This window comes from Alligator sinensis, unplaced genomic scaffold, assembly GCF_000455745.1.
Source record: "Alligator sinensis unplaced genomic scaffold, ASM45574v1 scaffold748_1, whole genome shotgun sequence".
In the NCBI taxonomy this organism is placed as follows: Eukaryota; Metazoa; Chordata; order Crocodylia; family Alligatoridae; genus Alligator; species Alligator sinensis.
The window spans coordinates 541,032-565,347 of record NW_005842455.1 but is presented as its reverse complement, the minus strand read 5'-3'; the positions used below and the strand labels follow the sequence as shown (position 1 = coordinate 565,347).

Below are 24,316 nucleotides of genomic sequence, written 5' to 3'. Positions count from 1 at the left end.
CCCCCGGCAAGGGTACTATCTAGCCTCTTCTTGAAGACCTCCAAGCTAGGTGATAGCAGCACCTCTCTTGGAAGCCCATTCCATATCCTGGCCACCCTAACTGTGAAAAATTTCTTCCTAATATCTAAACTAAATCCACTCTCAACTAGTTTACACCTGTTATTCCTAGTCATTCCCTGGGGCACCTTAGTAAACAGCGTTTCACCCTATTCCCCGTTGACCTCCCCTAATAAATTTATAGGCGGCCACAAGATCTCCCCTCAGCCGTCTCTTGTGAAGGCTGAAGAGATTCAGCTCTCTCAACCTCCCCCTGTAGGGTCTATCACGAAGGCCACTAATCATACAAGTGGCCCTCCTCTGGACCCTCTCGAGATTCCCTGCGTCCCTCTTGAAGTGTGGCACCCAAAACTGGACACAGTACTCCAACTGCGGCCTGACCAGTGCCACATAGAGGGGGAGCATCACCTCCTTTGATCTATTATTCATGCATCTGTTAATTCACAACAAGGTGCGATTGTTGATGGCCTCGTTACACTGCTGGCTCATGTTCATCTTGATGTCAGTTATGACTCCAAGATCCCTCTCTGCCTCCGAGCTGCTGAGAAGGGCACTCCCCAACCTATATGTGTGCTGGGGGTTCCTCCTTCCCAGGTGGAATAACTTACATTTATCTTTATTAAATTGCATCCTATTTCTCTCTGCCCATTGATCCAACCTGTCCAGGTCGGCCTGAATGTGCTCCCTGCCAGATGATTAAGTTTACATGATTAAGTAAACTTAGCATGTAAAAATATGAGAAATTTGAGTTGCCAGTCAGTGTCCTGGGGCAAGCAAGACCCTGGCTGGATTCATTTAACTTAGTCTTACAGTGCTGGCTCATTTTTCACAGTGGCATCTTTGCTATGCACTTCCTGAGTCTATATCAGTTCTACCTGTAGAAGTTTTGTAACAACCACAGATGTTTATTATTTAAGAACCCCTTCTAATTTAAAGGGCAGCATTTTTAGCATATGCAAAGTTATTTACAAATAACTCCTATAGTCAGAGAGAAGTCTGAAAGAATCGGATGAGATGCCTTAGCAATGCTTGTGCTCACTTCTTCTTGTGTGATTTGTAGTTGATTCCTGTCTGGGATGTCTCTGTAGTATTAGTTCCGCCTTGTCAAGGTGTAGTTGAGGCTACATAAAAGTCTCACTTAGACTTTACAGAAAGCCCCCCTGCTTCAAAAAAGCTGTAAAATGGCAATCAAGGGGGCTGGCCTTCAGCAGTTACTCTGGGGACCCCCATTTTTGTTTTCATCATGTGCAAAAATCCCAGATGCAGCGAACTTGTTAAACTCAGATCTGCCGTTGAAGCTTTTTTGGCTTTGCAGGATTTGGAAACTTGCGTGCAACAGTGATTTAAAGCGGAAAAAAAATGTTTTTCAGTTCACACTGCCAGCATTTGAGAGCAATCACATTACAGATATTATCTTGGAAGAAACTCCAGGATCCAAAACAACAGGTTTTCTGGTCCCCATTTCAGCCAAAATTAAACAAATAAATATGCATCGATTTAGTTTCAAGTGTTTTCTGTGATCGTAATGTACCCAGAAACTTCTAATTACTGTTACACTGTGCTGCAACTTCCTGTATTTTTGCTTGGCTTACCAGTGGAGAGCATGGTTAGTACCATCAGAGCTTCTGCCTAATCACATCCTAAAACATGAAGTTTAGAATATAAAAGATGTGGACATTTCAGGGACTGCTACTTGCAGTGGCTGGCCTTGTACGGCAGGGAGGGGAACAGAATTGCATAGCTTGCTGCATCGTGACAATTTGCAGCAAGAAGATATTGCAAAAAAAAATTGCTAGAGGTTCAGATATAGGGCAGCGGGTAAGCCAATGAATACTCCGTTCAATGACTTTTCAGTAAGGTCCAGGGGTCCCTGCAGGAGCTGCTACCACGGTGGAAGTAATCTAACTTCAAAGCGAGGCAGCAGGGATTGGAGGGAAGTGAGAGTATTTGAGAAAAATGGTGCATTTTGCAGCTGTTAAGAGGTATTGTTTCAGACTTTGTAAATGTAAGCCAGCCGCACAGCATCAGTTTATACTCTCTTCACATATATGAGGTTTTACTCCCCAATCATAAAGACTGGAGAGCATTTTAAATGAAAGCTGAGGTGCAGGAGTACATTTGTCTGGGAGAAACCTCCATGCTTGTGCAACACGCCAACTGGACTGTTTATCCAAATTTCTCTCTAGTGTTTCTTAGACATACACATTTCCAAAACGTCCACTGTCCCGTGGAGACATCACCTTGCAACGTGGAAAGAGCTCTCCAAACTGCCTGCAGGGAGTCTTTATAGTATTCACTGAGGCCATAATTTTGATTGAGAACTTCAAGCGCTATCAAAGAACAAGTCAGTCAAGAATAAGCATGTGGTTCTGCTGTTACATGCCAGTCCCATTTTCTTCCTTTGGAAAGAGAAGGGAACATTTCCCTTCCTGAGGTACTGTGGAATTGCCATTTAAATTGCATTGGTTTTCAAAGGCCCTTCTCCTGTATAGCCTAGAAAGGTGGAAACAAGTAAATTGGGAAAGGATAGATTTTTTTTTTTAGGAGCTCCTCAAGCCAGCATCTTCCCATAGGGAGAGCTGCAGCAAATAATCAGAATCCAGCCAGACTGAAGTGAGGGCAAGCGCAAGTACCAAAGAGCTTGTATTATCTGCAGCCAGTACATGTGGCACAGCACCCGGCACACAAGACAATAGCGTCTTGTTGATCTTAGTAGCAGATGCATTTAAAGGGAAAATGCACTTGTTTCAGGCTTAAATAGCAAAAGACCATCTGTGGCTCCTAATGCTGTTTACAGACCTTTTCTGCTTCTGCTCTGCTTGTCAATAGCTGCATTTATTCATTGCTTATTCGGTAAATTAAAATGTTGAGGCAGCTCCTGACATGTTCCTTCCAGCGCATCCTTTTGGAGCGAATATTTGGTTGCCATAGGGACCGAATCCAAAGGGCACACACCATTCAAATAAATGTTGCCTGATTAACAACTTGCAGCTTGTCCCTTAAATATTTTAATTATCCCTGATGCAACTTGAAATGCTGTTGGATGGATTCAGTCTGCTTGTTTCGATAATTCATTTTTCGGAGGAGGTGATCCTGGCAGGGTCTTGAGCTGGATTTTCTCCCATGTGATTCTGCAATCTACTGTGGCCATCTTAGTCACATGACATGTGGCCTTCACAGTGACTGCAGAATCTTGGGCAGTGATTTCTTAGATAATATATTTATTAGCATTAATGTGACAGCAGTTACTGAACCATGAGAGCCATGTAAACAGGCCAGGACTTTGTTGATTCATTGATGGTAAATCTCTCATTTGGCTCCTGGTCAGTAAAGACCAGGTGACCTCCCAGAATAGCTTTTCATTTTCACAACCATGGCTACAATATTAGGTAAGGAGGTTGGACAATTTGCTGAGCTTCCTTTTTTTTTTCCAAATCAAGATAATTTGAACCTAAACCCCCCAGCAAGACCTCCTCTCCCCACCTCTGGTTTCTTTTTGTTCAGATTTCCCTGAGCCAGAAAAGCAGCCCCACACTCCAGGCAGTGATTGCATACAGGCACGATCATGTTTTTTCTGCAATCATCTTCCATCCAGCATAGACCACTGCGGAATAAACCCATTAGAAATGATTGCAGCTCTCTTGTTTTCCCTGGAACTGAACCTATAGAGGGGAGCACAGAGACGTCTGAAGGACATTGCTGAAGCAGGGGTTCGGAGGGATATCATGCAGGTGACAAATCAGCAGTTATTGAGGCTTGTCAGACTTACCACCACTCAGTAGGCTTCTTTTTTGTGTTATTTTTTACATGCCTGTTCAGAGGCCAGGCTAGTACTGTCCCACTTTGCCTGCCATTGTTTAATTAGAAGTATCACAGCAAAATGCAGGACCTCGCTCCCCAACAGGAGTTCCCTCAGAAACACTCTTCGTCTTACTAGGTTTCTATGGCCTCTCTTGATCTGAACTTACGGAGCCCAAAGGAAGAGTCTTTCCAGTACCATAGATCCTTTGCATTGCTGATCATCTTAGCTCAGGAAGAATCAATTGAATATTTTTAAGTAGAAATAAGAGTCCTCGCACAGCTTGCACACCTGCTTGTAAGGTAGGCTGATGGCATGCTTTGCCTTGCTTTGAGAGCAAACATGCTTGCAGTTAATGTAGGCTGCTGGCTGCACCCTGCACATTAGCAAACTGAGGCTTGCCAACTGAGGATGGACAGGCGTCCTGCCTGACAGAGCATGTCCCCTTGGTAAGCATGGTGCCCTATAAAAACCTAGATGCCTAGATACTATCGTGTCAGCTGATCATCATTGCCAGGGCTCTTGATTTTACCAAGACTCTCATGATGCTTGGTGCTTTTTGAAAACAAAGAAAAAATCCCTGGCTGCTGAGGTCATGTGACACTAACACTCAGGTTAAACAGAAAAATACGTGTCTAGTTGTGTTCAAGACTGAAAATGTGAACAGAGGAACCCTGAAGGCTCGCAAACCACAAGGCAAAGAAAGATCCCTGAATTTGTTGTTCTGACAAGACTTTATGTTTTATAAACCAGTCTCTTTATTTTGGGTGATCCTGACTTACGGTTTTGAATGAATAAGCTTGGCAGTACAAAATAGGGGTCTTACTCAGCGTGTCTTTGAGCACTGGAGGAGAGCCTGAGCAGTCACTTGCAGTGGGGAAAGAAGCTCTTTTCAGTCTCATTTCAAGCCCTTATATTCTGCAGGGCAAGATCTAGCCCTTGCCGTGGGAAGCACAACTGCTAAAACATGTTACTGTGCTGAACATTTAATAAAGTGCAAAACAGTTAACTCATAAAATAATCCTTCTAAGAATTGTTCACTTACTCTGACAGAAAGAAAGCATTTTGTGAATGGTAAAATAGCAGCTGTGTCCAGCTCCTGGTGGTGTTATGCAGCTGAGAAAACATGCCTCACTCCTTATATATTTTTTTTTTCTGGAGAAATGCGGGGTTCCAGGATTACAAAAAGGTTTATTACCAGTTTTCAAATGTCCAGCATGTGCACACATGCAGTGTGCGCCAAGACCTGCAAGGAATCGTAAAGGGGGATGATCCTGTATTATTTATTTATAGAACCCCAACTACTTAAATGAAAACTGTAATAAATGTAATAATTTACCCAAGGCTATTAAACTGTCCTGTCCTTCAGCTGCGTTTCCTTCACCATTGCTGCTTCCCAGCCAGGCAATCTCCTTCTCAGTAAACAGAAGCTTTCTCATTTCCAGTCAAATGCTGTCCGCCCAAGTGATTCAGTCATGCTGCCATCCAGCATCTTCAGTGTCATCGTACCTCACTGTAGAACTGATGTTCCAGCCTCAAACACTAGGTTTTGAAACAACTGCATGTCCAGCCAGGATAAGCAGGGTATTTGTAAAGGAGAGAAGTTGCGAGTTCAAGTCTCATGGCTAGAACGAGGCTGACACCCACGTGCTGAAGTGGAAGGTAAATCAGGAGGAATGCTGCATGATTCGTGATGAAAGTTGTGTCCTGGCAGCCATTGTGATCTTCCTATTGGAACTGGAATCGATTGTTGTTATGCCCATATCTAATGAACAACCAAATAGAAAATATGACCCAATGGCAATCTGTAATTTTCTTTTAAAAGAGGGAGGAAATATCATTTGAAAATGCTGGTCAAGAGTCTGTCCCGTTGAAACCATGTGTCCTAATTAGAGCTATGAGCATCATTTTAGTAATGAAAGCCTGTACCAAGTGAAACTCATGTTGGATGAAATTTTTCAAAGCATTTATAAAGATTTAAAATCTCGAGTCTTACTGAAGACCAGGTATATGTAAGCTCATAAATGCCTTTTTGAAAATGGGATCTTGGTTCACGTGTCAGGTGTTTAGAAAAAAAATGTTCCCAGTTTCAGTTTTTTATATAAGCTGAGTGTGGAGTAAATGTGTTTCCATTTACTATTTCAGGTAGAAACTGGCTGCAGGTGAATGGTTCTGCATGGTGTGTTCTGGGTTCCTATACAGTTGTCACTCCTAGTATTGAGATTCTTTCCTCCACCATCACCCAGCTTCCCAGAAGGAAAAAGGAACCCTGTGCCCTTTGTAAACTGAAATCACTTCCTTTTTTCTATACATAGTTGGTTTTAATATTCTAATCTTACCTGTGATCTAGGACGTGTGATAAGTGCTCAACTTGCCACTACAGAACCAGCCACTACAGAACAACTTGCATGTTACTTCCAAATCTAAAAGGAAAACTATAAAGCGGTATCCTATTCTATGACATCATGATTACTTGTGCAGTGAAATCAAGAGGGCTATTTTTCTTTGACATTTTCTTTAAACAAGGCCATACTCTTCTGATTTGAACTCACTTGGAACCATATGCATGTATCTGAAGGCAAAATTTGACCATAAATATATATGATGACTCTAGTTTGCTTGTATATTTCCATAGGGTTTTAGAAATGATAGAAAAACCATCTGGGCAGATAGAATTTGGCTCACATGAATGCCCATTGACCTTGATGCATTCCAGACTATCTGGGTGGGCACAATCATAAACATTTGTGTGTTCAATCCAGTGCAGTTTTATCATGTTTCCCGCGTAAGACTTGAAATGAATTGATTTTGAAGTAGTATCCACGATGTACTTCTGGAGAAAGGATCATAGTCTTATTTGGTCTTCCCAGCTCTACTTCACCTGTGTTCTTCAGGGCAGAAAATACTTGCTTTACTCTTTGGGTTCTTAGTGTTGCAGTGGAGTGGGGAACAGATATCCGTCGTCTTTTTTAATTTGTAGAAGTACACTTCTCCTTCTTCTCTGGCAGCTCAGACCGAAGGATGGAACCATGCTGAAATGTACAAACCAAGTTCTTGGCCCTCTACCTGCTCATCGTCTCGTATCGCCTCTGATTTGTTATAATTTCTCCACGGTACTGTGACAAGAGCCCACAGGGGGGAAAAAAAATTATGTGATGCTCCTCGTTGGTGAGAACCAGCCGCCTGCAGCCTGAAGGTTACTGTATGAACTCATCTTGATTAGTTTCATGGCTCGGGTCCATCACCAGTTAATTGGCTGCCAATAGCATTTCTAATGAAGGATGATAGATTGAGCTCAGGGGCCTGCTTGAAGGGATGAGCCAATCGTAGTCAGGCATGCATGCTCCAATATGGCTTTCACCTGTAAATGGACAAGGGAGCTAAGCAGTGAGGCAGCAGCATGTGTCTTAGTGTGGATGGTTCCTCTCTTCATGGTCAGATGCGTCAATTATTTTCATAGGCAGAGAGCAGAATGGCTTTGACCCTGAATATATTTGGCTAGCTGGGGGAGAGGGACTGTGAAATCTTGCCTTGTTCCCAGCAAAGAGGAGATGGTGCTTGCAGGATCCTTTGTCTTTGTCAATGAGTGCCCTTCTCAGCCAGCCATTGATTTAACTTCTCTTGTCCAGAAAATCTGAAAGGTCATTCTTACCTCTTTGGAGGAAATCTTGCTTTCAGATCTACTTAAAATGATTCTTTGGGCATTTGGTGTTCTCTGATGTCATTTTAAAAAACACCCTGGTTAGATTGTTCAAAAGAATCAAAATTGTTGTCTTAGCCCACACAGGATATTACACAGCCTGGCAGATCCTTTCCTTGTAGTAATAAGAAAAGGATTTGGCATTTAACCTCTTGAAATTAAACCAGAGTGTGAACTTCAATAGTTCAATCTTATCAGGGCTTTGCTAGAATAACAAATTGTTTAAAAAAAAAAAAAAGTGTAATCATGTCTCCAATGTGACCTTGGCAGATCTGTTTTTCTCCAAGATGTGTGAAAGATTAGGTGACCCTAAATAGATGTCTGTTTATTTTGAAATTAATAGTTATAACATCTTTTTTTTCCCTAGTTCATCCACACTATGTGAAGGATACAATTTAGTGTGTGGCCGGCAAGGAATGCTGTATAACAAAGCTGCTCTGTTATGCTGAACAGTAATTGCTCTTGGAGGTTTGAGTTATTGATCTATTGGTGGGGGTTCAATTTCAGTGCAAAGACCTGTGTTCATGATTTAATTGGAGTGATTAATAACTCACTTACAGGGCGAGATGGGAATCAATATGGATTTCAAACAGCAGAAGTAGTACATTTTCCTCTATAACGTAGTAGCTGATAGTTTATTATTTGCACTTGCTCAACTAATTAAAATCACAAGATTACTTGATATACAGCAGGGTTTTGTCCTCTTAAAAGCTTAAGGCTTGAGTTGAATATTTGTTTGGGTTTGTTTTTGATGGTCTTCTTACTACCTTGTGTATCTTGTTCCTTGTCTACTGCTTCAAAGTAAGATTTTTGCCCTCGATCTAGCACACACTGACTGCAGCAGCCCCTTACCGAGTAAACACAAGAAGCTTTTGTGTTACTTTATGGTCAGGGTGGTAAAACGCCTGTTACGTCATTGGTTTTCAGTCATGCGGCATCCGTTTAGGAGCAGGACTTGAAGGGATTTAACCCTGCAGTGTTTGATCCAATGTTATAGCCTCAGATTAAAAGCCTGCATGAAACTTCCAATCTCATTACAACCCCAGCATCCACAGTAGGTGCCTGGGCTGCAAATCCAGTTTCAGCTTTGCATTGAAATGGTGCCAGAAGCAGCCTTGCTATGACAATGCGGTGTGACTGACTTTTCTGAGGATTTGAATGGTGATCCTTGTTCTCTACGCCCTGGCCCCAATCCTTGTGTTTGGTGCCCATTTCCATTCGGCTTCTGCAGCTTTGGAGTGTCGTCACGCATGCTTATAGCTAACTCGCCTGGATAGAGCATGGAAAGCCTGAAATCTCCTGGAATAAAACATCGCATTAAAGAACCATAAAGCAGCAAATCGGCATCAAATCCATAGATCTTAATGTTGTTTGGCTCAATTTCTGGAAAAAAAGCAATTCTTTTGCACTGGAAATTTTCCCAACAAAGGATTGAATCTCCACAGTTGGTTAGGAAGAAGAAAATAGCTTAATTTTTATATAAATATTTCTTTAGGAAATTTTTTTCTAGCAATCTGATAATGGTAATGCAGTAACTTCAGTACACTTGGGTATTTAATTATTCACTGTTTAACAGTAAAGCCAATAAGCAAATCATGGTGCAGTGTACAGGACTCCTAAGATTGTCAGCATAGCCTAAAGCACTTTGAGTCAATAGTTGGTTGCTGGTAATACAGTGACAATGTAGGTAAATTGAGCTGCTATTGTACCTCGGAGAGCTGGTCCATCCATTTTGTGAATGGTAAGATGTGGTCCTGGTAATAAAATGTTGGAGAATATCTTCCTTCGCCCTTGTTGGGTCATCAGTTCTGTGTTATGACTTTGATATGCTTTCTTTACTATACCATAGTGCAAATGACTTTAAATGGTCTCACTTTAAATTTGGATGCTTGAGAAAAAAGATATGCTTGGAAGTTAATTTTGAGCATCAAGTTGACAGCTTTTTGCCACCATTGCTTTCTTCCTGTTTGAGAAGCTGAAGGCTTGTTACAGCCCCAGCGTACAGCAATCTAGCAGGTTAAATGACTTGGGCAACACAGTTTATTAAAACTGGCAAGTGCTCGCTCCAGTTCTTTTCCTGATAGTCAAGGCTGTCTGCAAGAGTAATTGATAGTGGCAGCTGTTCTGAGGGCGTTTTAGATTGTTGCAAGACGATTTGACTTGACAGACAGCTCTGTACAAATGAACTGAGTGATAGGGGCTGAATCCAAACTTGATTGCAAAAGGAACTTCCTGTCAAAAGACAGCAGCAGACCTCGTTCACCTAGAGACGAATTTTGGGAGCCAGTGACATTACCAGTAATAGCTTCCCTTACCCTTTTCAGCTGTAGGGATGCAAATTCCAAGCAAGGCATAAACATTTGGTTTTTTACATTTGACCTGTTTTCCCATATGAGAAAATACTTTAATTTATTATTTGAAGCAAATAAACTAAGTATCAGTTTTGTTCTGAGGAGGAGGCATGTTGGAGGAACATGCTTTGCTTCAAGGCTGAGGGTGTTACCAGACAACTTGAAGCCACAGTTGAAAAGAGTGGTGTAACTGGGTGGGAGAAGAGAGAGGAGATGTGGGCAACCGCCCCAGGTACCCACTTTGCAGGGGGGTGTGAAAAAAGAGGCTGCTGTAACTGGCAGCCATGTGATCACAATTGCAACCCAGGCAGCAACCAGTAGTCACTGCTTCTGCTTTGCCCCGAACACCCAGCTGTGTCCCAGCACTGCTGGTTGAAATGTAGTCTTTCCATCACAATAATTTTAACAGTACTTTGCATTATGTGGCATCTTCCATCTGGGAATGAATCCTCCGAACCCTGCCGAGGTTCTTTTCCAGATGGGGAGGCTGAGGACATTGATGTTAAATAACTTGGTCAAAATAATTCAATGAGTCTGTAGCAAACTGATTGTACTGACCAAGCTTTCCCGGTTCAGAACCCTGTGCATTAGCCACAGGAACTGTTAATCTCAGTGATGATAGAAAAAGGTGAAAGATGGAGGAAAATATATCTACAATGTAGTCAGCATTTTTATCTCAAGGTGCATGAGGACACAGCTGCATTAGGATACAGACTGGGGGGGTGCAGTTGGTCGCTACTACAGGTCAGTTCTGCACCACTGGCTTATTATCTTTCATGTATTTCTGTTTTAAATATGTGAAACCCCTAAGAAAAACACGTTCTTATATGAGTTGCAAGTCTTCATGGCAATTTGCATTGAAATGGGGGCAGGTATTTGATATGTGAAGGTGCCATTTATGTTGTGTGACTTTCCACACATTAGCTCTGATATTCTTAAATATAGAAACCAAGCTAATTAATTTATCGGTTGTCTAATATTTTAATTAGCGCTACCTTCCTGTGGTCCCCTAAATAAGAAAGCCTGGATATGAGAACAGAAGTCCACAGTAGAAAATTATTTATACTTGAATAGTGATTTTTGTCTTCTAAGCTACTAGTATTAACTTACTGTGTTGTGTCCAACTCTATATATTCTTGCTGTTTCTGTTTCGTATCCTGAATGTGTTACACAGCCGTGGTGATGGCTCTGTTTAGAAAGGATGGTCCAATTTGATTAGCTAAGTTCTTGCTTTAAAGTATGTTCTTTGTCCCCTTTGCTGCAAATCAGTTTTGGAGAACTCTCTCCTGTCACCCCATCACCCTACCTGTCTCTTCACATACTGAGAGAACTACAGAATATATCCAGATGACTCCACTTCTTTTTTTTCCAAGACACAAAGGAAGTAAGCATAGGAAAGATTAGATGATTTCTAGTCATGTCGTCATATGTGTGCTGACAATCTCCTTTCAACAGCAACCTGCAATTGCAAAGAGCAAGAGGCAGGGCAGCAAGTCTGGAAATAACTGTTGCTCTAAGTTCTGTTTGCATAACACAGCAACTGCTTCTTGGAGTCCTTAAAACAGCCTTTGCAAGTTTAATCCCTCGCACTTGAGCAATTCTTAATCATCTTGAAAGCAAATTCCTGTAATAGAACAGATTTCATTTGTGTCTGGGCCTTTTTGTATCATATTTGCCTGCTATGGTGCGTGTCTGTAAACTGGCAAGTTTTCCAGCATGGGGGAGCAGGGCAGAGAGCATTTATTCTGATAGCAGATTTTAAATCCAATTAGATTTCATATCAGATACGTGCAGCAGGATCATACAAACTCAGATAAGCTCTTCAGGAATTTGCTTTCCGCTGTGAAGTCAGTTATGGCTTGGATGACTTCTGGGTTCTGTAGGATTTTTTAACCTTAAATCACTACTGCTGTCAGTACCCTCAAATATCCTGAAAGCAGTGGCAAAAGCCCTCTGTGCTTTTTAAAAATATTGTATAAAAGTTTTATTTTAGCCAAGTTGAATCTGAATAATAAAGTAGCATAAGACCAAATAATGTAACTGCTTTACAAGATTGCAAGTTTTAGGTCCAGGTGCTCAAGTCGACAGTCACTGAAATGGGATCGTTTTTTTCTTTTGTTAGGGCAGTTTCAGTCCAGCACCCTTTCGGTCTCCATTTGCTTCACATAAACCAAGATGTATTGTAAACCTAGTAGTGTTAGTATTAATGATGATGATAATAGTGATGATCATAAGAAATAATAATAAAGTCTTTTAATGGGAGAAGTCCAAGGTGTTTGGTTAGAAAATAAAGTTGGCATAATGAAAAGGGGTAACTCTGCACGGTGGAGAATGGCAGATGTGATTCAGCCTTTACATAGCACGGCTGAAACATGAATCATTGTAAATGTCAGATTTCCTGTGAAGGAAGGAGCTGAACTGACATGCGTTCAGCTTTAATTAAGGTTGAGTTATTGGAGCTGACTGTCAAGTCTTAGGCAAATTGGCTCAGCCTGTTATCATTAAGCATGAAAATTAGCTACTCTAGGACTTGGTAAAAATAAACACATTTCTGTGTCTCGAATGTTCCAGTGTGAGACGGGGAACGCAGTGCTTGTCATGGGGTAGCTTGGGGTTTAGCATGCAGGATTAGACAGTGGGTCAGTAGATGTCTGACCTCAGGGCAAGAACCCCTTAAAAAAGCTGTGAAGCCCAATTATACCGTCCCTCCTTAAAGAACGGTATGGAATTTTTCCCATGGAAGAATTTCACATGCAACCAGAAGTTATCTCTGGTCAAGTGAAGGCAACTTGTACCAAAGGATTAACAACTCCTGTATAAAGAATGTGAGGCTGAAAATCCCAGGCATTTCAGATGTTCTGCAGAAGATCTCTGACATTCTGGATCCTGTTCGGAAAGGATGAGGAAATAATTTAAAAGAATAAAAACCAAGGTGCAACACACATTTTGATACGACAAAGCCATTTCCTCATCCTCAGTGTACGTAATGGGGCTCTTGAAGGGTCATTGCCATTGTTACACAGCCAGAGTGACCAGCGTGTTTGTGTTCTCAATATGAGAAGATTGCTGTGATGGTTTTAGTAGCTGGGGCTGTGGGTAAGTTAGTATTAGAGTGGGGCATTGACTAAATGAAGTAAAGCACAGCTTTGGAATTACTGTCATGGATACCTCAGAAAGATTGGGACATTTTTCATTTGAAGCAAAAAGTGTATCCCAGAGAACCCAAGTTGAGCAAAACCAAGAGAGTTTACCCTGCAGAACCAATAGAAATATGGAGCCTTGTGTGATGAAAGGGGTGCATTAAGTGCCCTCTACACAACAGCAAACACCTGATGAAAACCGAAGTGGTTCCATTTGGATGTTAGCATTCCATGTTCATCGGGCTCTGTCCTCCCTGCTAGAGACTCAGCCTGCGCCTCTCTCTCTCTGAGTAAATCGTGGGCTTTCAGCAACTTTGGAATCTAAGTCTGGCCCTGCATCTGAAACTCTTACTTTGCCTGTGCCTCTTACGGACTGAAACAACCCTGAAGCCAGAGGCACCTTAGCGCTGCAATATGCAAAGTCCAGGTCAGAGTGCTTGGTTCTGGGCCACTCTCGCTCTCTTCTTAACATCTTCCTCCATGCTTTCTGTTTTCCCTGTTACTTGCACCTGCCTGGCCACAAAGCCCTTATTAAATCAATCACATGAAGTGGTTTTGCTTCCACTCGCTGCATGGCTATTAAAACTAGGGACAACTCTGATACCCCCAGATAATGTGTCCCTTCCATCCAGCCATACATACGGCATCTCATTTGATAGATGGATTTTCCCATGTCTCTTACGCTCATCCCCACTCTCGCACTTACTTGTGCCACAGCTTTCCCTTGTAAACACTTTTAGATCCGTTTGCAGCACAGCTTAAAGGGAGGAAGAAGCTCTTCTCTCGTGCCCACTGCCTTCCTACTGCAAAAAGTGTGTCTTAGTATTTTCATGGGGTCTTAAATTGTTCTCAGACAACTGAACAAACAAAAACATTATGGTGCTACAACTTGAGAGAAGGGAGTTGGCAAAACTGACACTGGTCAGTTATATCCCACGAGGGATCCAACTCTTGCTTGGAGAAAAGTGCAAATAAGAGCTAATGCTAGAACCCCAAAGAATCAATAGTTGTAGCTAGGGCTGGGTGGACAGCTGCTTTTAATGCAATACTGCATTGATTTCTTGTGGATCTAATTGACTTTTTACTCAGCTTTAACTGTTGTGGTGCCAGTGTAGTTGGAGTCTACGCCATTCATTTACATTGCCTGTCATTACATTGTGGGAAGTTTATCTCTGTTGGAATGAACTAACAGAATGTCCTGGAATCTGTGTTCAGAAGTGGAACCCAGTGACTTGCAGTGGGTAATGCATGTAAAGCAATCAGATCTAGAGTTATTAACTTGCTTTATTTGAAGAACATAGTCGACAGAATGCCAAACCCACTGAAAGTCCAAAAGTCTCCCAGGGACATGAATTTAGCTAAATGTCACCCACTGACAGTGGCTACATGAACAGAAATTAATTATTAGAATAATAAACATTAAATGTAAGTAAATCCTCTGATGTGTTAAAAATAAGTGCAACAAAATCTCTATACCATTATTTTCAGAATCAAGGCACAGACAAATTAAATATCTGAAAAAGAAACGCAACAAAGTTGACCACGTGAAATTAATACCTTAGTAATTTGGTACATCCATAATCTTTTTCTTCTCAAAAATGGAAGCGCTGGAGCTCCCATTCGATCTCGTCAAAGCATTACAGTTTCTTTGGAATTTTTGCCACTGAAAATAGCTTATTTTGGCTCCTCTCTCCCATTGTGTTCTGTATACCTATTTTTTATATGGAGGAAACTACACAGCAGGCGTAATGGAGCCGCAACAATTTGCAAAATCATTTTTTATCGCATGGATAGCACCATGTCATTGGAGGTATATTTCAGGAATATAAAGCACCTTGGTATCTTACAGGGAAGTAGACAACTTGATTTACCATTGCCTTAGTCCACTTTTTTCCAGCATACCTCCGCTGAAGTCACTGGAGCCAGGCACAAGTGTCTTAGGCCCAACATAGAACAAGCAAGCAAGTGGTTGGCCAGAGCCCATTTGTACTGTTGAAATGAGTACAGAGTCATCCTGAAATGTTGTGTTGTTTCCACGTGTCCTCTTCGTCATTTAACTTATTTCAACGTGGTCTAGTCCTTTCATGAATTAATATCGTTTCAGAGGTAGAGTTTATTCATATGAGTGTTGTGAGTGTGTGTGCATTGCCACATGGTTGACAGCATCTGTCTCCCATGCTCCTCGTCATACACTCTCAGCTAACGTGGGTGGGCCGAAAGCAAAATAAATAGAATGCTAAAATTATTTTGGTGCATAAGGTAAACATGTGCAATACATTTAAACTAAAACTTCTGTGTATATGTGATGGGAGGGGTCTGGGAAGCAAATGGAAAGCACTGATTCCCATAAGCCATGAAAGACTCCTCTTGTGATGAATTATGGATCGCTCAGGCACATCGGGAATACATACATCATGTTGAAAGGGAGCCATCATTGGGAACTGAGTATTGAACATGTTGCATGAGGTTTCCATGCTCTTATCTTTGGCTTTTTGACATTCCATAGCTTGATTTAATTTTTTTAACAAAGATTAATGTTGATTGGTGCCCAGCAGCCCTTCATTAGAACAGTACTTAGGATTTTAGCAGAGACTACAGCTGTTTGTGTGTTGATATCCACAGCACAGTTGGGGGAACAGGGCTGCACTAATATGCTCATTGTGCTAGGGAGTCATTTTCTCTCCAGACTTTTGTTCTGCTTTCACATGTGAATGCCTATTGAGTGAAGATTGAGGTCAAAACCTTACATTTGATCACTGTTCCATCATCTGTCTTGTGAAAGGCCTGGGCATTCACATAGGGATGTATAGTAATTGGTGATTAGTTACTGTTGGTATCGACTGGCAAGATTCACAATCTGGATACCTTGAAAGATGATTGAGAATGACTGATCCCATATCCTTGGTGATAAAGTTTATGTTCACAGGATTTATCATCAACTCCAATAACTTAATTTTGGAGGAAGATGCATGAGCATCATAACGTCAAAAGCATTCACACATTTTTGCTCTATAGTATTAAGGCTCTGTAGAAGTAGGAAGGCTGTACAGCTGTGGCAACATGTACCTCACTAGGTCACACCGGTCAACCAATGTCTTCTGCAGGCAGGGCAGACCGACAGACATACCATCCTTGTTGCAGAGATGCTCCCAGAAGCAAAATATCACCCGTTTTGTTTTGTTTTTTACCAGGCAAACATCTGGAAAGGTGGAGAAAGGAGGGATACTTCAATATGTCACTTTGCTTTTGTTGTTGTTCTGTTAGGTCCAACCTTGAATGACAAACCTGAGGTGAAGGCAGCAAATGTCCCAAAGGTATCAGGGCTAGAGCGCAGCCAGGAGCTGAGCACCGACGTGCCCTTCGTGCTGCCTATTCCCAGCCCTCAGCCAGCTGCTGCTGTCGTGACTTCCACTTCTTCAGCGCCCACGTCGAGCGCCAGAGCAAGCCCGCTATTGAAGAAGGAGCCAGTAATCTCCGCACCAGCACCACCAAGGCTCACACCTCAACCACAACCTCGACCACAGTCACAACCTCAGCCTCGGCCACAATCTCAGCCTCAGCTGATACCTGAGCTCCGCACCCAGCCTCAGAGTCACATCCCTCCCCCTCTCAGCTACCAAGTTCATCACCAGGTGGCCCACAACGTACTCAATAATATCAGGTACAGAGAAAGGCAGACTTGTCACTCCTACCTTGTCTCCCACAGAAAGCATATTTAGAAGGTATTGCTCCACTTCTGGGAGATGTTGAATTTCTCTAGGTCAGCATCACTAAGCCATGTATTTCCAGCTGATCATCAGCTGTGATCACTAGCTTCATGGGAGATTGTGACTTGGGCTTCCTACAGGTTTATGTGGCTATGGTGCAGATCTTTCCACGTCCAGATTATTTGTGCTTTGCACCTTTTGTAATTACATTTGACCAACTCAGGCAGTAGAAATTGGAGGTTTAGTTCTGATGCGATTTCAGAGGTTCAGATGATTTTGTTTCTGGGACTGGTGCAGTTTCACTGGCTTGCCAGGAGCATTAGTGGCTGTATTGGAAAATACCACACCCCAAGTCCAATTTGACCTTTTCCTGAGGCTGTATCTCAGAATGTGACTCTTGGACACAATAAAAAGTCCGTTGCAAGTAAACTATTCCCCAAAGCTGTTGGCTAGCAGGAAGCTTAGTTGTGTCCCTTTAAAATATTCTTGTCCAGCAAATAAGATCCACGTATAAACTTGTAGAGAAAGAGGCAGTCTAGTCAACACACGGGAATAAACTGAAGTCTGTGCAATTTGCTTGTTAGTGTGAAAAGCACCTTATCCCTCCCCCCCCCACCCCCACCCCCCAAAAAAATAGCCTGGTTAAGGAGATAATTCAGTGAGCTCCATTAACATGATCACATAATGTGTTAGTTACATCTAAAACAAGCTATAAGTGTGTATAGAACTGTCAATTTTCTAACCTACTTTGGCTTTAGCCTTTGAGTACTACTACGTTATAAATGTTTAATAACATTTGGCACTTTTCAAAACATGTAAAGTATGCCAGGGAGCTTAGACTCCCTGACAGCAAGATGCTGGTATCATCATCATGGGAGTGTGCATTATATAACTGCACTGATGTTTCCCTTCTCTCTTCCTCAGCCTCAAAAACTCTCGCAGAATGCTGTGCAATATAATAATCTAAAAAGCCATTACAATGAAAATATGTCTAATTATACATGATTATACCATATATGTAATATACCAGATAGATAGATATAAAATACTATTATAAAGAATGCAGCAGAGGTGACTGATGGCATTTGGAGGTTAGAGAGAGAAAAAGGATTACAGGAACTAAGAATCCTGATCACATGCTTTTGTGGTTTTAAGGTCATCAAAGGCTAAATGAAAGTGTAAATGCATTTGCCCTTATGCCCTCTGATCAGCAATGTACAGACAGCTTGGGGAGTTGAAACCTGTCAGTCATGAAAGAGAATGTCACCCAGGTGCACCCAAGTCATGCTGGGAAAGGTCTGAGGGATCCATTGCGCCCATGTATGCTCCAAAGCCTAGCTGCCTCTGCTGCTGTGCAGTTATTGTATTGCTTTGATATTGTGTATTAACATCCTCTCTTTCTCTCTCTCTCTCTCTCTTCCCCCCATCCATTTTTCGCACCCGACAGCAGGAGCAGCAGTGCCAGCAGCGCAACAAGCATCAGCCTCCCCAAACACCTTCCTCATTCCCCGCAGATCCCGCCTCACCATTCTTCTGGTCCAGCCCTGCCCCTCAACATCTCTAATCTTGCTACCTCGCACTTCTCACTCAGATCACAGACCCAACACCAGCACCATACGGCCATGTTCGCCACCCCACCCACGCTGCCACCTCCACCAGCGTTACCCACCAACAGCCTTGTGATACCAGGTCATCCGGCAGGTAGGTTATCTTCTTTCTGCTCTCTCCTGTAGCTGCTCTCCTGTAGAAGTACACTACATTTGTAGTAGGGGTTAGAGGGCAAGTAGGCAAAAAAAGAACACCCCACCCCACCCCCACACACACACACCCCCCTCCTTGGCAGTGTCGTCTGAAATTTAAAAGCATTTCTGCAGCAGGCAAGAGAAGCTGAACTGGACCTATGGGCTAAAGGGCACATTATGTGTTTTCCTTGATCTTGATGAGAGAAATGGAAGTGAATTTGAATATGAAACTGGGATTTTCCAAGGAGCCTGAGGGACTTAATCTCCCAAATGGATTTGGGTTTTTGAATCCCCCACTTAAATTCATCTTCTCATTGAAATTCTGACTTTCCAAATGCTTTGCAGTCCGCATTTTTGCAGCTGCCTCCATAACCCTGGAGAAGGCAGGAGCTGTACTTTGGAATGAGTTTGATGGCTTTTTAGGAATTGCTTCTTTTCTGAAGGAGTCAAATTGTCTGTTCATATATTTCCACTATTGCCTCTCCTTCCCTTGACAAGCTTCTGTTCCTTTACTTCAAATGGCCAGGGGAAGGAGGTGAGCTGCCATTCAATAGCCCCTACTCTTGCATTAGACCTTATTTGGGATTGGTTCTAGGCAGCATACAGAGCAGGTAAAATAGATTTACAAACGAGAAGCCCCAGCCTACCCCCAATGCTGATCCTTCAGTAAATATCAGATCCTGACAGCAGAGCAAACAGGCAGGCCAAGGCATCCTCCACACATGCAGCAGCCTGCGCATTCTGCCATCTGTTTACACATTGGAGAATCTTGGCTGCTTGGTCTGACTGAAGGAGGCAGAGGGTGGTCAGTGCTCAAGTTGACAAGTTCTGTTGTCAAACTCTTTTCTTAATTATTTTTGCAGCTTTTAGAGAAGTCCCATTTGTTCCCCCCTCCCTTCCTCCATTGTCATTTCTGTCCTAAGTGCCCTGTTTATAGTTTGCCCATTAGCCTACAGCTGTTCCTGTGGGAGAGCCTGGCAGCTGGAGACCTCCCTGGAACACTTGCTAGGGCCTCCTTTTGATCTGGCATTTGACTCTATGACTAACTCAGCAGGGATTAAAGAGGACAAGCAGTTACAAAAATGTGCTCTTCTATTCCCTATAAAGGCAGCCAGAGTGCACAGGGAGATCTGCTCCCGACTGTTCTGATGACTTGGCCTCCTGCTTGTATTTTCAGGGGCTAAATATCCCATTATTTAGAACTGCTCATTTACAGGAGGCGGAAATGTGATTTGGCCTCAAACAAACTCTCCAAAGTGACATTAGACCAAAATATTATGGCTTCCAGCCAGGGGCAGGGCTGCATAGGAAGCTGCCTGCTTTCAAGGGCACTGGAGCTGTCTAGGATTTCAGCCACATGGCTGGGGACATGCTAAGCATCACAGCAGGAGACTTACTCTCTGAGTAACTGCTTCCACTAAAGAAAGAGGCTTGCAAGCACACTGATAGACATGTTGGAAAGAGAGCAGACAGATTTTGAGAGGAGAAAACAGTACTGTGCTTGCTAAGAGCCCAGTCCTGCATCCCTTGGAATCGAGTAGTAGCTTCAGCGTTAACTGCAGAAGAAGCACAAGCAGGCAGATTGCCAGCAAATGATAAGAGGCCTGCTACTGCTGGGAGGCATTTCCCTGTGGCTCAAGAAGAGGAGGCCTGAGTTTGTGGAGTTAAAGGTTCTGGGTTCTAGTCCTGATGTTGACACAATGGCTGTTGTCTGCTGCAGCCTAGCACATCTTATAATTCTGCGTAGCTAGCAGCTTCCATTGGCATTCCCAGAAAGGTTTCTTTCAAAGTAAAAAAACAAAGGAGATGGTAACTTTGGAGAGCAAGGTTGAATTACTTTTCCCAGTAATACAGTCCATGTTTGAGTGCACATGTGGCCTCATTTAAAAGCACCAGGCTAGAAGAAACCCTTAGAGGGGACATGGACCTTTCAATTTCCTTTCCAGGATGGGGTGGGGGAGCAAGGAAGTGAACTGCTCATCCTTGTTCCTTTCCATTTAAAGTAGCTGCTGTCCGTTGGCAAAGGCAGAGTTCAGCCAGTAGCCTTCCTGTGCCTGCCTGTCAATGATGCTGATAGGTTAGGTCAGTGCATGTCAGCGTGGCAAGGAAGAGGTACGCTTCTAGTAGCATTTCTTCCTCAGGAAACCTAAAGCTTATGTAAACAGCTTACTCATTAGAGACTGTTTGTGGGGTGCTATAATCCAGTTGGGAGTTTCAAGGCCTACCTGTGTGCTGTTAAATGGCAGGTGAGCTAATGCCTTCTGCCTTCTGTGTTGAGTTTTAGCGGGTATTTAGCAATGCTGTCAAAGTGAAATGGTGCTCATCAGCCTACTTCTTTACTTAGTCTTGCCACATGCAGGATGTTAGCAGGTGCATACATACATACAGACAGCATAAATAATTGGGAGGCAGGGACTCGGTGGTATTACAAGTGGCTGTTTAGATAGTTCTGTTCCCAGTGGTATCACCATGTGCCTAACCCTGTAACAGGTATCACTGGTAGGCATCCTGATCCCAACTACTCTGAAGCCCAGTTTACAGCTGGGACACTGCTTGCTCCCTACTTCCTGCAGCAACCTCTTTTAGGAACCTTCTGAAAAGGCCATGCCACTCTTCCTCTCCCTATGCCCATCTTCCAGGTGCTTCAGAGTCTATTCTTTTACTGGCAAAGGCAAAGTTGCACTGAAGAGCTAAAGTCTGGAGGCAGTTGTAGATCTACCAGTCTGACTTAAAGTCTCTTAAAGAAATTGGATATCAAGGCACTCACAGCTGCCAAGTCTCTTTTTATCCCTCCCTCCAAAAACATGAAGTGGATTATCCTGATACTAACAGAAGGATTTGGTTTCTGTAAGTCATGCCAGACTTGTGGGGGAAAAGTTATTTTTTAGTAAACATGCTCACATTTTCCTCCAAAGACGTTAGATTTTAACTACAGTTATTGGCAATATGTTTTATGGCCAGCGCTAAGAAAATCTCATCACAGACCCCATGTTCCAGTACTTGAATACTGTTTTGATGCTCTTCTTCTCTACCCATGTGTTAACCTATTAATTATTACTGTTCCTTGAGCAGTATACATGGGTATGATACTTTACAAAGATATTGCGCCTGCTCCTACAGACTTCTGAAGAATACCCTATGTGACTTAAACTCCTGGTTTCTATTTTAAAGAGAGATTTCAATCTCTTTAAAGAGAATCTTTTAAAGAGAGATTTCAATGCAACCAGGACTCCTGTGTGGCTAAATGAGCTAGAATTTACCTGTCCAAGTTGCTTAGGCTCTTCACTCTTATACCAAAAATAGCGGGTCTAACTTGCTTTTGAAAAGACTAGAACCTAAGTCATTTAGGCACTTCTGAACATGTTAGCCATAGAATCTAATTTGGAGATTCATGGGCAACAAGAGGTAAAACAGCAATGCAAGAAGTTAAGGGAGTGATTTGTTAAATCTGCTGCAATTTAAAAAGGGGCGTTTCTTAAAATCAGTGGATCATTGCAGAACAAGAATAGTCAGCAGCATGTAGGACATACAAATTGTTCTGTAGTTATATAGCACTTGCACAAGTGGGATCTGGTGAAGGCTTGAGGCTCCTAGGCATGGCCAGCAAAGGAATTAAAAAATAATAGCAAATCCTGTCTAACCTACCTATTGGAGCTCATAGCTGGTGAAGAAGATATCGTCTCCTTATTCTCTCCTCCTGTAGAGACTTGTTTAAATTTTCAGTGTCTTTCCCACACCTGAATAGCATTTAAACAAGGAACAGTAGTGAATTGCGTGGTTAATGGTAAATCTAATTTAAAATTGGAGATAAGGTGGATTTTTCCCCATAAACCAGAGGCTTTGAGATACTCATTACCAACTAAGTGTTGCTGAGCCCTTAGAAAAGTTTCATCCCAACCCTTTTGTTCCATAAAAACCACTCTCAGACTTTTAAGATGCTGAAGTGAAACCTTTGGGGCAATGCTACTATTACATAGTTAATCACGGCAATATGGGGAAAAGAGTGTTTCTAAATCATAAGGAAATTTGGTGTAGAAACCAGACCAATATCTAAACATGCTAAAACTTATTCTTTTCCCTGATACCAACCGTGTATATTCAGGCTATTCAGACATTTTCAGGTAAAGTATTCATAATTGGTAGAATTATTTTCTTTTAATTTTTTTTCTGTGTTGAGGACTTAAATGCTTAGAAACACTCCCCAGGCCTTGTGCTGGCTTCCTCTGTAGTGCCCATACGAAAGAATTTCTGATTTACAACCTGTGCATCACCACAAAATAACTACAACAAGGAAACATCATACGTTCACAATAGCAGGGGGGGTCACTTAGGAGTCTTGTGTTAGGAAACAAGTGTGTAAATGCAATCAAGTTATAGTCTGTGTGCTGGGTAGGAGTTGGGGCCGATACGGCTGTAACTAAAGTAATTTTTGCCCATTGTGAGCCTGATTTTGTACCTTTTGTTGGGGGTATTCTACACCTTCCAGGGTCCATCACTATGTCCAAGTTTTGTTGCAGAAATGGTTTTGGCCAAGAATTGTGCGATACATTTTACAGTGAGCAAAAGAAAAAAGAACCTTCAGGTTCAAGGCCTGCTTTTCAGAAGAGCCCAGCATATTGGGGTACTGAGCTCTGTTGAAAATCTATGTATCCCTACCTGAGAAGGAGAGGCCAGGTGTCATCAGAGAGTAACCCAGAAGAGAACCTCTTGGGAGAGGACATCTGCTTTTTATAGCAACCACAGTCTTAATCAGATCTTGAATCTGTAAAATGTCTCTCTTTTCTCCCAGCCATTATTTTTCACGAAGGAAAATAAGCAGGTGACAAGGTTAGGCAAATGTCAGTTTTTGCCTCGTAAAAGAGTAGGGATAGTCCAAAACTTAGTAGTAAAGGTGCTGAACGTCTTACTGAATTGGTATTTTATTTGAAACAGCACTTTTAGCCCAAATGTTTCTAGGTCACAGTGTGTCCCCAGTGACTGTATCAGAAAATGACGCAGTCTCTTGGATGATATTGTAGAACAGCCTAAATTGGTAGCTGCTAAACAACATTGTTCATCCATTGTTATTGATTTGTTCAAGTTTTATGTCCTAAATATATACATTTTGGTCCCAGCCGTGTTACTTACTGGTTGCCATTAGCCACGTAGCATGCTCACGCTTGTTTGGGCTTCATGTTTCAGTACCCAGGCCAAAGAGCGAAGTGAAGACAGCAAGTTGAGCCCCATCATGCTGTATATTAAAACCTGCCAGCCAGACTGACGGCTGCGGAATTATGGCTTTTTAGCTGGAGGTTGTATGACCTCTGCAACAGGGGGCTTATACACAAAGTGCTGCCAATAAAAATGGAAGCATCTTCACAATTATATCTATTTCAGTCTTGGCCACACTGGGTCAAGAACAGGGAGAAACTCTCGCTACCAAAAAATTGTGAGCCGTCCTTTTAGTTGCAACTGCAGCAATAAAGGCTCTTTGGAAATGCCAGCTTGTGATCAGGTAGTAACCTGGCTGCTTCACACATCCAGAATCACTGAAACCAGCCACATCAGGCTGTCTCTATGTCTCTACCAACAGCTTCTCCTTTGGAGGGATGGTGAAGTTTCATATGATGTCACTTACCCACCCCAATCCTTTTTGCTGTGGTTTTCCAAATGCCTCTTCCTAAAAGGGACGTTCACAAATCCAGTATGGCCCCGATACAACTTTTACCAAGCAGATTAATTCAGAATGATTAACAGATTAACCATGGATTTTGTTTCTTCTTCAGAATTTCAGGGAGAACTTTTTAAAACAAATCACTGTGCCCCTTTCCCCACACAAAT

The 24,316-nt window shown here is 42.4% G+C and overlaps 1 protein-coding gene across 1 annotated transcript in view; it reads left to right on the top strand.

Moving 5' to 3' along the window:
• Positions 1–24,316, top strand: part of FBRSL1 (fibrosin like 1) — a 676,121-nt gene that overhangs the window by 625,366 nt on the left and 26,439 nt on the right. The window contains 2 exon segments of the mRNA XM_014523175.2: positions 16,312–16,708; positions 18,202–18,455. Of these exon segments, the coding sequence (XP_014378661.2) occupies positions 16,312–16,708; positions 18,202–18,455 (651 nt within the window).